Below are 14,134 nucleotides of genomic sequence, written 5' to 3'. Positions count from 1 at the left end.
GATGGTCTCTGATCTGCCAAAGGCTTACTGGGAAGGCAGGGTGTCAATACATAAAGAAGTTCTAGTGAAAGTTGCCCTTTAATTCTTAGCATCACCCAGGGAAGTGTCTTGAATCCATATCCCTAGGCCCAGCTTTGACCACTTCCATCTTCTGAGGCAGGGAAGCTCTCATGAAGCAAACATCTGAGCTGCACCTTGGACGGGCAGATTTGGATGTGTGGAGAGGTGGCGAGTCATGGGCCTTTGACTCAAGGAATATGTTTGCTTGGGTTGTAGAAATGGCAGGTAAAGGGCTGGAGAGATAGCACAGCGGTAGGGCGTTCACCTTGCACACAGTCCAGCGTCCCATGTGGTCCCCTGTGCCTGCCAGGAGCAATTTCTGAGCGAAGAGCCAGGAGTAGCCCCTGAGCATCGCCAGGTGTGACTCAAAAAAAAAAAAAAGAAAGAAAGAAAATGGCGGGGCCAGAGAGAAAGCATGAAGGTAAGGTGTTTGCCTTTCATGCAGAAGGTCGGTGGTTCAAATCCTGGCATTCCATATGATCCTCCGAACCTGCCAAGAGCGATTTCTGAGCAGAGAGCCAGGAATAACCCCTGAGCACTGCCGGGTGTGACCCAAAAACCAAAAAAAAAAAAAAAAAAAAAAAAAAGAAAAGAAAAGGCAGGTGAGTATAGCGAGTTGAGGATTGAATGGGCATTTTGAAAGTGTGGAAGGGTGCTTGCTTCAGCAGCACATATACTAAAATTGGAATGATACAGAGAAGATTAGCTGGCCCCTGCGCAAGGCTGACATGCAAATTTGTGAAGCGTTCCATATTTTAAAAAAAAAGTGTGGAAGGAAGGCAAGTTTTCATGGGAGGATGAGACTGAGGGAGCAGTCTTGGTGGCTTACCATGCTTACTCAAGTGCTCCCTCCCCCAATCCCCTTATCTTCCTCTCCCCTTGTCCCCTCATACCATTTACTTCATGCTATGTATTGGTGTTGTCAAGTAGGTATCATCATTAGTGGTATTTGGAGAGCGAAGTCAAGACTCCGGCTGTATCATCACTGGTAAGGGTTTACTCTGATCATCATTCTACTTACCACTGAGGATTCTTGAATGTGGGAAAGAAACTGCACTAGGATTGGGTCATTGTAGAATTTTTAGGAGAGGAGCTAACCAAACCCTCTAAGGTGAGATTAGGGTGGGATCGGTTGAGAGAATCCTTTGAGACAGATAGTTTGGGTTCACATTCTAGAATGATTGCTTAATAGCAGCTTGATTCTAGGAAAATTGCTTTTTTGTTTGTTTTAGAGCCACACCCAGAAGTTCTTAGGGATTCTTCCTGGCTCTGCACTTAGGAATCATTCCTAGCAGCCTTGGGAGTCCATATGGGGTGCTGGGGATCGATTTCTGGGTTAGCTTCATGCATGTAAGCACCCTACTTGCTTTACTGTCATTTCAGCCCTAGACAAGTTACTTGAGTTTGCTCAGCGTCATTCTCACCTTTGGTGTGGGAGCAATTATACCCATTCATGGGTGGGCCTGGAACAGATAGGGCATTTGCCTTGAACACAGCTCACCCAGGTTTGATCTCCACCATCTGACATGGTCTCCCAAATATCATCAGAAATAATTCTTTTTTTTTTTTTTTTTGGATTTTGGGTCACACCCGACAGTGCTCAGGGGTTACTCCTGGCTTCATGCTCAGAAATCGCTCCTGGCAGGCTTGGGGGACCATATGGGATGCCGGGATTCGAACCGATGACCTTCTGCATGAAAGGCAAATGCCTTACCTCCATGCTATCTCTCCGGCCCCCAGAAATAATTCTTAAGTGCAGAGCCAGAAGTAATCCCTGAACATCATTGGGTTTCACCCCAAAACTAAACCAAACCAAAAAGAAAGAAAGAAACAAAATCCAACCAGTCTCCTCCCCTCAATCCCTAACTCCAAGCTCTTGGGCTTGTTAGGAGGATCAGTGAGACGTCTTTCTCAACAGCACTGGGCATTTGCTACCACCTGGAAGTCATTGTAATTCTCCCTCTAACGAGCTCGCCGTGGCTGTGCACCTGCAACTCATTCCTCAGCACATTGGTTTCTAGGACACAGCCAGGCCCAGCTGCTTTTATTAAGGATGACATTAAAGGTGCTGAAAATTGGCCTTCAGTAAATATTGGAACCCTACCATATGTTTGGTGTGGTTCAACACTGGTGCTGTTGGAAAGGCAGTGTGGAGTGGGTGATTGGTGGCCCTGGGTCATGCTCACCAGGTGGCGGATGAAGAGGAAGGGATGCTTGAATGGGGATGGAGGCTTATGACTACGATCTGAGGTGAATTCAATCCGATCGGAGCTTGGGAAATGACGGACAATCTCTTCTGAGTTCCAGCCTTAGTGACCTGTCTCTACCGCTCCAGGACTGAGGAGGCCTCTGTCTCTCCAGGTGACAGCGATATGGCCGTGCCACAGGCTTTTCCACCGGGTTCCATGCCTGCACCTGCAGGGGCTCAAATAGAGCCTCAGCCCAGTTTTCCGAGCTTGGCTGAAGGCTTCCTGAAGGAGGAGCTTCGGCTTAATACTGAGCTGAGCCAGCTGCAGTTCTCGGAGCCCGTGAGCATCATCTACAATCCTGTCCAGTACGCCTGGGAGTTACATTGCAACTATGTCACCCGCTACTGCCAGGGCCCCAAGAAAGTGCTCTTCCTCGGCATGAACCCCGGGCCCTTCGGCATGGCCCAGACTGGGGTATGTGCTTTTGTGTGCTGGAAGGGTGGAGTGGGTTCTGGTGGCTCTCTGGCTGTGGGTGAGGATCCATGGGGGCTCAGACTGGACTGCACACTGGCTCTGCAGTTTTAGACACTCCTGGCCTCCAAGCACATTAATGCTAGTTCTGTTTCCCCAGTGAACTACCCATTGATTGCCTCTGAGAGTCCCTTCTGCCTCCCTCTTTTACCTTACCCCTGCTCCTAGAGTGGGGGTGAAGGGACCAGTCCTCAGGGACTTGTGTCCCTGTGTTGACATGGAAGAGTCGCTGGCCTCTCTGGCTGCTCCTGGACTGAGGGAGTAGCCAGGCTTCGGCTCCCAGGGGCCTGCTTTCCTTTCAGACCCCAGATGAGTGACAGCCCCTCAGTGGGGTGCTTGGCAGGTGGAGGAGGGGAAGAGGCTGCAGGGCAGAGGCTCAATCGCTTTTATTGACCCAACTGGATGATGAAAGATGATCAATGATGATCGATGGGAGCGAGAGCCTGAGGCTTGAGGCTGAGAGGGCACCCGGAGAGTAGTGGTCAGCCCTGTCCTTCACTCTCAACCTCTCCCCCTTCCTACCCACAAGTCCTGATAGAGTCCCACCAGGGGTTCTGTAGGTGAGTGGATGGAGAGGCAAAGTCATTCTTCAATTATGCCTTGGAAGTTGAAGAAAGGTGCAGAGAAAGAAGCCAGAAGGGGAGCCTCTTTTCGGGCCTTTTGCTGAGGGGATCCTCGGGGCAGCCCATGCTGGATCCTCATGGTGTGTGGGAAAGGGTCAGGGCTGTGGGCCAAAGCCCTCGTGTCTCTTTCCACAGGTGCCCTTTGGGGAAGTGAATGTTGTCCGGGACTGGCTGGGCATTGTGGGGACAGTGATGACCCCTCCTCAAGAACACCCGAAGCGACCCGTGCTGGGCCTGGAGTGCCCACAGTCTGAGGTGAGCGGGGCCCGGTTCTGGGGCTTCTTCCGGAACCTCTGTGGACAACCCGAGGTCTTCTTCCAGCACTGCTTTGTCCACAACCTGTGTCCCCTGCTCTTCTTGGCTTCCAGTGGACGCAATCTCACCCCTGCAGACCTGCCCGCCAAGCAGCGTGAGCAGCTTTTGGGGGTGTGCGATGCTGCCCTCTGCCGGCAGGTGCAGCTGCTGGGGGTGCGGCTTGTCGTGGGCGTGGGGCGGCTGGCTGAGAATCGGGCTCGGCGGGCTCTAGCGGGTCTCATGCCCGAGGTCCAGGTGGAGGGGCTCTTGCACCCCTCCCCTCGTAGCCCTCAGGCCAACAAGGGCTGGGAGGCAGCCGCCAAGGACAGACTGAATGAGCTGGAACTGCTGCCATTGCTGATGAAGTGAGTGGCCCCCGGCCTTGTACCATTCAGGGACACCCAGATAGATCCATACACCTGGAATTGAGCCTCAGTGCCCCCCCCCCCCCCCATGGCAGTGCCGGCATCATTGCCCTTGTCTTTTTGTACCTTCCTCTCCAGACATGCTCCCGGCTTTTCTCTGGGTTCCACTGAGTCTGAGGGAGCAGCCGTGCCAGTCCTCACCATGCCAACTGACCCTTTTTCCTCACTGGGGCCAGGACAGTGGTGGATGGACACAGCGAACCTCTCCTCAGAGACTGAGGCTGGTTTGGATGGAGGAAGAATTCATTAGCAGAGTGGGAAAGGCCTGGATTTCCTGTTTTCCTTTTTGGTTTTGGGGATCATACTCGGTAGTGCTCAGGGCTTACTCCTGGCTCTGTGCTCAGGGATCACTATTGGCGGTGCTCAGGGAACCATACGGGGGTGCTGGGGCTAGAACCTGAGTCAGCAGTTGCAAAGCATGCTCCACTTTGCCCACTATACCATCTTTTTGGCCTCACAAATCCTGGATTTTGTACTTACCTTTTTTTCCCCTTGGGATGGAGCCTAGGGCTTCACACATACAGGGCAAGTGTTATACCACTCATCTGCACCCCTAGTCCCTTAGAATTTCACCTCAGTCTAGAGACTTGTGAACTTAAAAACTTTGGACAAGTTGATCAACCTCTCCAGGTCTTGGAGTCTTCATCTGTGAAAACAGCTGGTGTGAGAAAACTCTTGGAAATGCCTGGCAGTGTCCAGCACATGGTGCTCATTTTACCTCTTCTCTCTTGGCCTCTGGGTTGGAGAGTCACTACACTACAAAGCATCCCCTTCACTCTGAAGATCTACCTGAGGGGTGCTGGGAAGCATAGGGGTATGTGGTTCTGGGCCTCTATCTCTGGCTTGGGTGAGGGGCAAGTTCTTGCCATGCCAGAAAATGACTATGAAAATTACACTCAGTGTTGTTTTTCAGTCTAAGCATTAAAAACTCCCAAGTTCTTTGGTGTTGGTCCTTTTTTTGCCTCCTGTAGATTGGGATGAGTAGTGAGAGGCAGTTTAGATCTCCCCATCCCCTGCCTAACTGCCTTATAATGCTGCAGGTTGTCTCCTTGGGCCTTTGGGTGTTAGGATTGCACTACGGGGGGCAGGTATGGGTGGGTGCTGCCTCCAGGGTGAAGCTCTCCTGAGTCTGATGATGACTTGTGGGCAGCCTTCTGGTAAGGTTGGGGCAAGAGTCGAGTGGTGAGCAGAGTGGGCCTCAAAACTGCCTTGATGGGGCCAGAGAGATAGCACAGCTGTAGGGCGTTTGCCTTGCATGTGGCCCACCTGGGTGGGACTGATTCAATTCCTGGCATCCCATATCATTCCCTGAGCTTGCCAGGAGTGCAGAGCCAGGAGTGACCCCTGAGCACTGCTGGGTGTGCCCAAAAACCAATCAATCTATCAATAAAATTAAAAAATAAAAAGACTGTTGGTGACATTCCTGGAGTCCGTTTTAAGGTAGTCAAAGTAGCCAATGTCTCTCTTCTGGCCTTACACAAAGACAAGAAGGAAAAACCAAGACCATAAGTTGTGATGATGAAAGTACAGTAGTAAAAATTTTTCATATCCCCCCCCCCTCAAAAAAAAAAAAAAGACTGCTTCAATGAGGAACACAGTGGAAGATCTGGTTGCTCTTTGCTCTTGAGTCCTGGAAAAGAGCCTGGAAAGCCTTGGAATTTCCCAAGTGATGGCTTTTTTTTTTTTTTTTTAACTTCCTGGCTCTGCTCTCAGGAATCACTCGTGATGGACTTGGGGGACCATATGGGATGATGAGCATCAAACCTGGTTGGCCACATGCAAACACCCTACCCACTGTACTATCGCTCCAGCCCCAATGGCGGGCATTTTTTGTTATGTTGGATCCCTCAGTTTATACCTGAATTATATGCTAAGATTGGACTCTGAGTGAGGGGTGACAGTGCCACATCATGTGATTAGTGATGTCATCTGACCTCCAGGTTTGGTGGGGCCACCCACCAGTAGCCACTGATTCAGTCAGTCATGACTTAAGGAATCAAACACTAATAAAAAATTATATTGGAGCTTCAGTGCACTTCTTGGTTGGTATACTCATGGGCATGTCAGGAAGGTGCTGTGTGCTTATTCCATGGGGAGAGTACACGGAAACGGTCCCTTCAAGACCCCTTCCAGATCTCTTGCCCTACATGTCTCTTCCTTGACCAGTTCAGATTTGCATCTCATATAACAAGTCTGTAAGTAGTGTTCCTGAGTTCTATGTTTCATTCTAATATTGAACCTGCAGGGATAAGAACCATGGCTGCTGGGATTTGAATTTGCATTCTTTTTTTTGGGGGGGGGGGATTTTGGTCACACTCAGCAGTGTTCGGGTTACTACTGGCTCTGAACTCAGAAATCTCTCCTGGCAGGCTCGGGGGACCATATGGGATGCTGGGATTCAAACCATCGTTGGTCCTGGGTTGACTGCTTGCAAGGCAAACGCCCTACCGCTGTACTATCTCTCCAGCCCCTGAATTTGCAATCTTACTGGGATCAGTGCTCTCAAATTTGTTGACTTCAAAGGTAACATCAGGGACTGGAGTGATAGTACAGAAGGTAAAGCACTTGCCTTAAAAGCCGCAGACATGGGTTAGATTCCCAGCATCCCATATGATCCCCCAAGCATCAGGACTGATTTCTGAGTGCAGATCCAGGAATAACCCCTGAGTATTGCTTGGTGTGGTCCAAAAGCAACAAATCAAGTGGGCAGAATAAGGGTTAATTTTGTGGCCCAAATGCTGAAGACTTTTTTTCTTCCCTCCTGTCGACTTTGTGACAAGTATTGGTGACTACATCGTAGTGACAAACCCTGGATTTGACGGTGGAATAATTTCAGAGTGATGGAAGCCATTGTTCTTCATATATTTAGCTGGGGGCTCAGGAGGTGGCATTTCAGCTGACATTAATGACTGGGATCATTCTAAAAATTTTTGACTTGAGGCAAGGAATGTGACTCAGTGGTAAAACACATGGTTGTGTGAGTTACTTGGTTTGGTTCTGGGACTGCACCTTTTTGTTTTTTTTTTTGTTTTTGTTTCTTTTTGGGGGGGGCACACCTGATGGTGCTCAGGGATTACTCCTGGCTGTCTGCTCAGAAATAGCTCCTGGCAGGCACGGGGGACCATAGGGGACACCGGGATTCGAACCAACCACCTTTGGTCCTGGATCGGCTGCTTGCAAGGCAAACACCGCTGTGCTATCTCTCCGGGCCCGGGACTGCACCTTCTGAGATGACTCCTGAACACTGAGCTGGGAATATGCCCTGAGCATAGCTGGGTGTCATCTCAAAAAAAAAAAAAAAAAAAAAGAAATCTCTGACAATCCTGGAGCTTCCTGCCCCCGCCCCCCACCTCCCCTCAAAGTAAATTCAGGTTTTTTGTTTTTGGGCCACACCCTGTGATGCTCAGGGGTTACTACTGGCTCTCTGTTCAGAAATTACTCTTAGTTGGGGCCGTAGTGATAACATTAGCAGTAGAGCATTTGCCTTGCATTCAGCCGACCTGGGACGGACCCAGATTCTATTCCCAGGGTTTATATTTTTTTTTTTTTTGGTTTTTGGTTTTTGGTTTTTGGGCCACACCCTGTGACGCTCAGGGGTTACTCCTGGCTATGAGCTCAGAAGTTGCTCCTGGCTTCTTGGGGGACCATATGGGACGCCGGGGGATCGAACCGCAGTCCGTCCTAGGCTAGCGCAGGCAAGGCAGGCACCTTACCTCCAGCGCCACCGCCCGGCCCCAGGGTTTATATTCTACACCGGCATCCCATATGGTTCCCTGAGACTGTCAGGAGTGATTTCTGAGCACAGAGCTAGAAGTAACCCTTGAGACACATTGGGTGTGACCCCCAACACCCCCCCCCAAAAAAAATTACTCCTAGCAGGCTCAGGAGACCATATAGGTTGCTGAGGATTGAACCTGGGTCCATCTTGGGTCAGCTGCATGCAAGGCAAATGCCCTACTGGTGTGCTGTCCATCAGCCCCTAAATTCAAGTTTTTATTTAGGAATTCTGAGGAAGGCGAGAGGGAGAGGGAGGGGGAGAGAGAGAGAGGAGAGAAAGATAGGGAGAGAGGGAGGGAGGGAGAGAGGAGAGAGATAGGGAGAGAGAGGAGAGAAAGAGGAGAGAGAGAGAGGGGGGAGGGGGGAGGAGGAGGAGGAAGAAAAACGTGTTCAAGAGAATGCGGGGGTGGGGGGAGCTGGTGAGATAGCACAGTGGTAGGGCGTTTGCCTTGAATGTGGCTGATCAGGGAGGGACTCGGTTCGATTTCTGGCATCCCATATGGTCCCCCAGCCTGCCAGGGGTGTATTCTGAGTGCAGAACCAGGTCTAACCCTTGAGCATTGCTGGGTGTGGCCCAACAACCAATCAATGAATCAATCCATCAATAAAAATAAAGTTAGAAAAAAAAAAGAATGTGGGCTTCTCCAAGGGTGGCAAGCACTCCAGTACACATCCCCGCATGAGTCCACATATCAAGAGGAGAGATGATGTGAGCATGTAGGTACTAAGTGCATATACCTGCAATATATGTGTCCCCTTTTCTTTCTCTTAAAATATATATGTTTTAAAATTTGGAGAAAACAGACAAAAACACCAAATAATGTATCCAGGGCCGGCAAGTACATTAGTATTTAGATTGGCTTGGTGGGAGAAAAAGCTAGCATGTGGGGCCGGGCGGTGGCGCTAAAGGTAAGGTGCCTGCCTTGCCTGCGCTAGCCTTGGACGGACGGCGGTTCGATCCCCCGGTGTCCCATATGGTCCCCCAAGCCAGGAGCAACTTCTGAGCACATAGCCAGGAGTAACCCCTGAGCGTTACCGGGTGTGGCCCAAAAAAACAAAACAAACAAAAAAAAAAAAAAGAAAAGAAAAAGCTAGCATGTTAAATTAGGTCAACTTGGAAAAGGTGACAACTTCTACTCTCTGAGAATTTCAAGTGCAGAAGGGGTGGGCTGCGTGAGATAGCTCAACGGGTTAGCACATGCTTTGTATGAGGGAGGTCTAGGTTCAGGGTCTGGCACCACGTGGTCCTCTGAGCATTGCCAGGAACAACTCCTGAGTACTATCAAGTGTGATTCAAAAAAACAATGCTAAAGTCATATCAACAAGGTGGGCCAGAGTGGTGGTGCTAAAAGTAAGGCATCTATCTGTCTTGCAAGCGCTAGCTTAGAACAGACCACAGTTCGATCTCCTGGAATCCCATATGGTCCCCCAAGCCAGGAGCGATTTCTGAGTGCATAGCCAGGAGTAACCCCTGAGCGTCACTGGGTGTGGCCCCCCCCCCAAAAAAAACCCACAAAAAACAAGGTGCAGTAAAGAAGTGAGATACCTGGGACACCCAGCTTCCAACAGCCAGCAACAGGTGACACCCATGGGTGGGACCAAAGAAAAGCACTAGGAAGGAAGGCAGGTCAGGAATGGGAATGTACAGGAAGAGAATAGGAAAGGTCAGGAATGGGGCTGGTAGGGAAAATGCCAAGGGTGGAGTCAGAGTCTGCTGAGAGTTTAGAGAGGAGGTGATAGTGGCCTTGGGCAGTAGTGATCAGGATAATGACTGGGGCCCAATGTGTAGCAGTCAGTTCTCTTGGAACTATTGCCTCACTTCTTGGGGTGCATCTCAGTAGGGAGAAATTTCTGAGGGCCCTGTAGCTGCCTTTCTCTGAGGTCACAGTGTACTTGGAATCAGCTCACTGAGACACAAAAATAAAACCACTGCAGACTGGGGCTTCACCAAAGAAAACTTATTTTCTCTTCTCGGGAGGCAAAATATTCATGCACAATCAGCAGATTCGCTTTCTCATTAACCCTCTCTCCCTGTCCGGTTGGCTCCCTTCCCGCAGAGCCTCCGTGTACACCTCCCACACCTGCTTATCCTGTTATTCTACTAAAAGCTTCGATTTGGGGGCCACATTTGGCAGTGTGCAGGTCTGGACTACTTCTGGCTCAGTGCTTGGGTGACAAGGTGGTGCTAGAGATTAAACCTGGGACTCTTGCCTTCTTGGCTTTATATTTGATTCTATTCATAGAAAATTTGGACCTTTATGACCTCATTTAACTTGGATTTTATCTTTAAAAGTCCAAATATAGTCTCATTGGGGATTGGGACTTCAACCTTGAATTTGGAAAGGGCATTATTTTGTTTATAGCAGGCACCCAAAGCCGTGTTTCTGCTGTTGCTTTTTGTGCCAAGGTGTGCCTCTAGTAGGATAAGAGATTCAAAAGTGCCTGATCTGCAAATTGAGGGGTGGGTGCTGGTCATGTGACTTAATTTATAGGCTTGAGCCACAAGATAAGCCTCACCTCTTAATCATGGGAGAATGGTTTATTGTGAATAGGCAGCAGAGTTTTTAGAGGGAATGAATTTTCTTCTGACTCAGATGGAAGGGAGGTGATTCCTAATAGGATGAGGAACTTCGGTGTTTTGGTACACATTCTGTGGTTCTCAGGGATTATTCCTGACTTCTTAGAAGTCACTCCTAGAAGTGATTGCTTTCAGTAGCACTGGAGACCATGTGGTGCAGGGGATCAAACCTATGCCTCTAGGATGCAGCTTAGAGCTATTCTCTGACAGTGCAGTTTTAAAGCTAAATTCAAATGATTTGGAATCAGCCAAATACAGCATCCCCTAGTCATACATAAATATTTAAGTCTAATTTAGGGTACCAGAGAGATAATACAGGGTTAAGGCCCTTGCCATGCATTTGGCTGACCCCAGTTCTTACCCTAGTACCACATTATGGCCCCCTAAACATAGCCAGGTGTCATTCCTGTCACAGAGCCATAAATGGTCTCTGAGCACCTTCCAGGTATGGCCTATGCTGCTTCCCCTCCCAAATAACCCTTGGTCTGGAGAGAGTATAGCAGGTAGAGCTCTTGCCTTGTATGCAGTAGACCTGAGTTCAATATCTTGCAATTCCTATGGTTTCTGGAGCCTTGCCAAGTGTGATTTTTTGTGTGTGTGTGTGGTTTTTGGGTCACACCTGGCAGCGCTCAGGGGTTACTCCTGGCTTTATGCTCAGAAATTACCCCTGGCAGGCACAGGGAACCATATGGGATGCTGGGATTTGAACCACCATCCTTCTGCATGAAAGGCAAATGTCTTACCTCCATGTTATCTCTCCAGCCCGCCAAGTGTGATTCTTGAACACAGAACTAGAAGTAAACCCTGAGCATTGCTGGATATGGCTCCAAGATAAAACAAATAAGCAAAACTTAATTGAAGTTGAGTAAAAATGTTTGAATTCCTTGGTCACTAGCCATATTTCAAGACACATGTCCTGATTAGACAGTGCCAGATCTGGAAAATTTTATTATTGCCCAAAGCCCTTTAGGGTGGCATTGATCTGGAGCTCAGTGGTGTACTATCTTCCCTGTGCATTAGATAGATTTCATTCATTAGAGAGCGGGAGAGAGTACAGAGAGAGAGGCACTTGCCTCACATGTGTCCTATCTGGCTTCTACACCAGCAACCATATGGTCCCCTGAGCATCTTGAGGAGTCGTTATGAATGTAGAGCCAGGAGTAAACCCTGAGCATTGCTGGGTTTACAAAACAAAAGTTTTGTGCATGGAGGTTTGGAAAAAACCTGTATCCCACCTCCACTTTGAGGAGTTTTAGTTTGGAGGTACAGCACTGTGTCTATGCTTTTCTTCTTTGGGCATATATAAGTCAAGACTAAGTAAGTCCTGCTGGCATTGAGTACCTTGAAGACAAAGAGAGGGTAACCCCCATGTGATACAAAGTGGTAATTCAGGGAGAATGTAAGTAATGCTCAAGTTTTAGGGATTTATGCCAAAGTTACACACACAAAATACAATACCAAGGCCTTACTAGGGGAAGACATATGTCTGGTAGTGAGAGGTGGAAGGAATATGCTGAGGAACACAGAGAATCTTTTTTTGTGTGTGTGCGCCATATTCAATGCTGCTCAGTATTTACTCCTGGCTCTGTGCTCAGGGATCACTCCTGATAAGGGCTCTGGGGACCATGTGGGACCATCCAAGTACCATACCCATTCTGCTATCTCTTTGCCTCTCTTATACATACATCTTTTTTTTTGGGGGGGGGCACACCTGGTGGTGCTCAGGGGTTACTCCTGGCTGTCTGCTCAGAAATAGCTCCTGGCAGGCACGGGGGACCATATGGGACACCGGGATTCGAACCAACCAACTTTGGTCCTGGATCGGCTGCTTGCAAGGCAAATGCCGCTGTGCTATCTCTCCGGGCCCATCTTATACATACATCTTAAGGGCATACTTCTTATATACTTCTGTATATATTTTTTGGGTCTGTTTTGGGGTCACATCTAGTAGTTCTCAGTATACTTCTGGATCTGTGCTCAGGGATTAAACAGGGATATATGTACAGGAATTGCACTGCTGGAGATCATTCCTTGGTTGGTCACATGAAAGGTAAATGTCTTAACCCCTGTATTATATTTCTGGTTCACTTGTATATATCCCATGGTTCCTGGAGCCCTTCCAAGTGTTATTTCTGAACATAGAACTAGGAGCAAATCCTGAGCATTGTTGGGTATGGCCCTACAATAACAAAATAAACAAAAATTAATCTATTAAACTAAAATTGAGTAAAAATGTTTGGTGGCTGCCACATTCTCCCATGCTCAGAACTTACTTCTAGTTCTGAGTTCAGATGTTACTCCTAGCAGGGCTCGGGAAATCATGTGGAGTATTGAAGATCAAACCTGGGCTAGCTGCATGTAAGGCAAGTGCTCTACCTGCTATACTATTTTTATAACCCCACCTTCATACTTCTTATGCTTAAACCTCTTAATGAGACAAGATGGTTTAAAGATTGGACTTTGAGGAGCTGAAGAGATAGTACAATGGATAGGGTGCCTGCATTACACAACAACCTGGCCAACCCAGGTTCAACCTTTAGCATCCTGTATGGTCCTCCAAGTGATTACTGAGTGCAGAACCATGAGTGACCCCTGAGCACCACCAAGTAAGATACTGTCACCCCATCCCCCTTTTTCCTATGTAATCTTACCTGATGGTAAAACCAGCCCATTTCTGGGAGGGGTCTTTGGAAGATAACAGAAGGTTTGCCTCAGGGGTGAGCAAGAAGCCTGAGCATAAGTAGGCAGGATGGAGAGATGGCAGATTCAGGATTAAATTCAGGGCATCTTAATGGGCTGCTTAAAAGGTTAGCATAGAAGCCACACATGTGGCCTATTATTAATAAAGTTTCATGTCTCCTGAATGTGACTGGCTATGAGTCTTTTTCTCCCCACTACCCTGAACCTGCAGACCCGCTGGCTGGAAGGGAATGCAGGCGCCTGACCTGGCCAAGAAAGGCCTCACCATTCATCCACAACCATCCAGGACTCTATAATTAAAATGTAATTCTACAAGATTTAAAAGCCAAAAATAAAAAGATTGGACCTTTGGGCCTCGAGGTTCGGCAGGTAGGAGGCAGAGTCCTGGAGCGCAGCAGTCGGTATTATGGCAGGACAGGCATTTAAAAAATTCATTCCACTCTTTGTGTATTAGTTGAAAGGTGTGCGGCTGAGGCTGTATCCAAAGGAGACATTATGCTTCCAGAAAAATCTCAAGGCAAGGCGTTGCAAGCTACGGTAGTTGCTGTTGGATTGGGCTCCATAGGGAAGAGTAGAGAGATTCAACCTGTTACTGTAAAAGTTGGAGACAAAGTTCTACCAGAATATGGAGGCACTAGTGGTTATAGATGACAAAGATTATTTTTTTTTAGAGATGGGGACATTCTTGGAAAGTCTGTTGACTGAAAATACCATACTTGAAATGGCATCTCATGAAGCTGTTCATTCCACTGAAATACTGAAATCTTCCATCATGTAAATAATTTCTTTGCCTCTTTTATTATAAAGTAATGTTATCCAAAAAAAAAAAATTGGGCCTTGATGACTAAAATGGTAGTTCCAGAGTTAAGGCACTTGCCTTACCTGACATATAATTCTGATTTGAATACTGGTACCATGTATGGGTTTCTTGAGCACTTACAGACAAGGATAACTTTT

General features: G+C 48.2%; 1 protein-coding gene, 1 non-coding gene and 1 pseudogene across 2 annotated transcripts; all 3 read left to right on the top strand.

The window, feature by feature from the left end:
• The first annotated feature begins 712 nt into the window (after window positions 1–712).
• LOC126023586 (U6 spliceosomal RNA) lies at window positions 713–818 on the top strand. Its single transcript, XR_007500700.1, has one exon. It is a non-coding gene; the product is annotated as a U6 spliceosomal RNA (small nuclear RNA).
• Window positions 819–2,350: 1,532 nt separating this feature from the next.
• On the top strand, window positions 2,351–4,453 carry SMUG1 (single-strand-selective monofunctional uracil-DNA glycosylase 1). Its single transcript, XM_049783582.1, has 2 exons — window positions 2,351–2,723; window positions 3,539–4,453. The coding sequence occupies exons 1-2, from the start codon at window positions 2,433–2,435 to the stop codon at window positions 4,064–4,066; spliced, it is 819 nt and encodes a 272-aa protein (XP_049639539.1). The 5' UTR covers window positions 2,351–2,432; the 3' UTR covers window positions 4,067–4,453.
• Window positions 4,454–13,583: 9,130 nt separating this feature from the next.
• Window positions 13,584–13,882, top strand: LOC126022657 (10 kDa heat shock protein, mitochondrial-like; annotated as a pseudogene).
• Window positions 13,883–14,134: the final 252 nt, after the last annotated feature.

This window comes from Suncus etruscus, chromosome 11 (assembly GCF_024139225.1).
Source record: "Suncus etruscus isolate mSunEtr1 chromosome 11, mSunEtr1.pri.cur, whole genome shotgun sequence".
In the NCBI taxonomy this organism is placed as follows: Eukaryota; Metazoa; Chordata; class Mammalia; order Eulipotyphla; family Soricidae; genus Suncus; species Suncus etruscus.
This window is presented reverse-complemented; position numbering and strand designations above follow the sequence as displayed.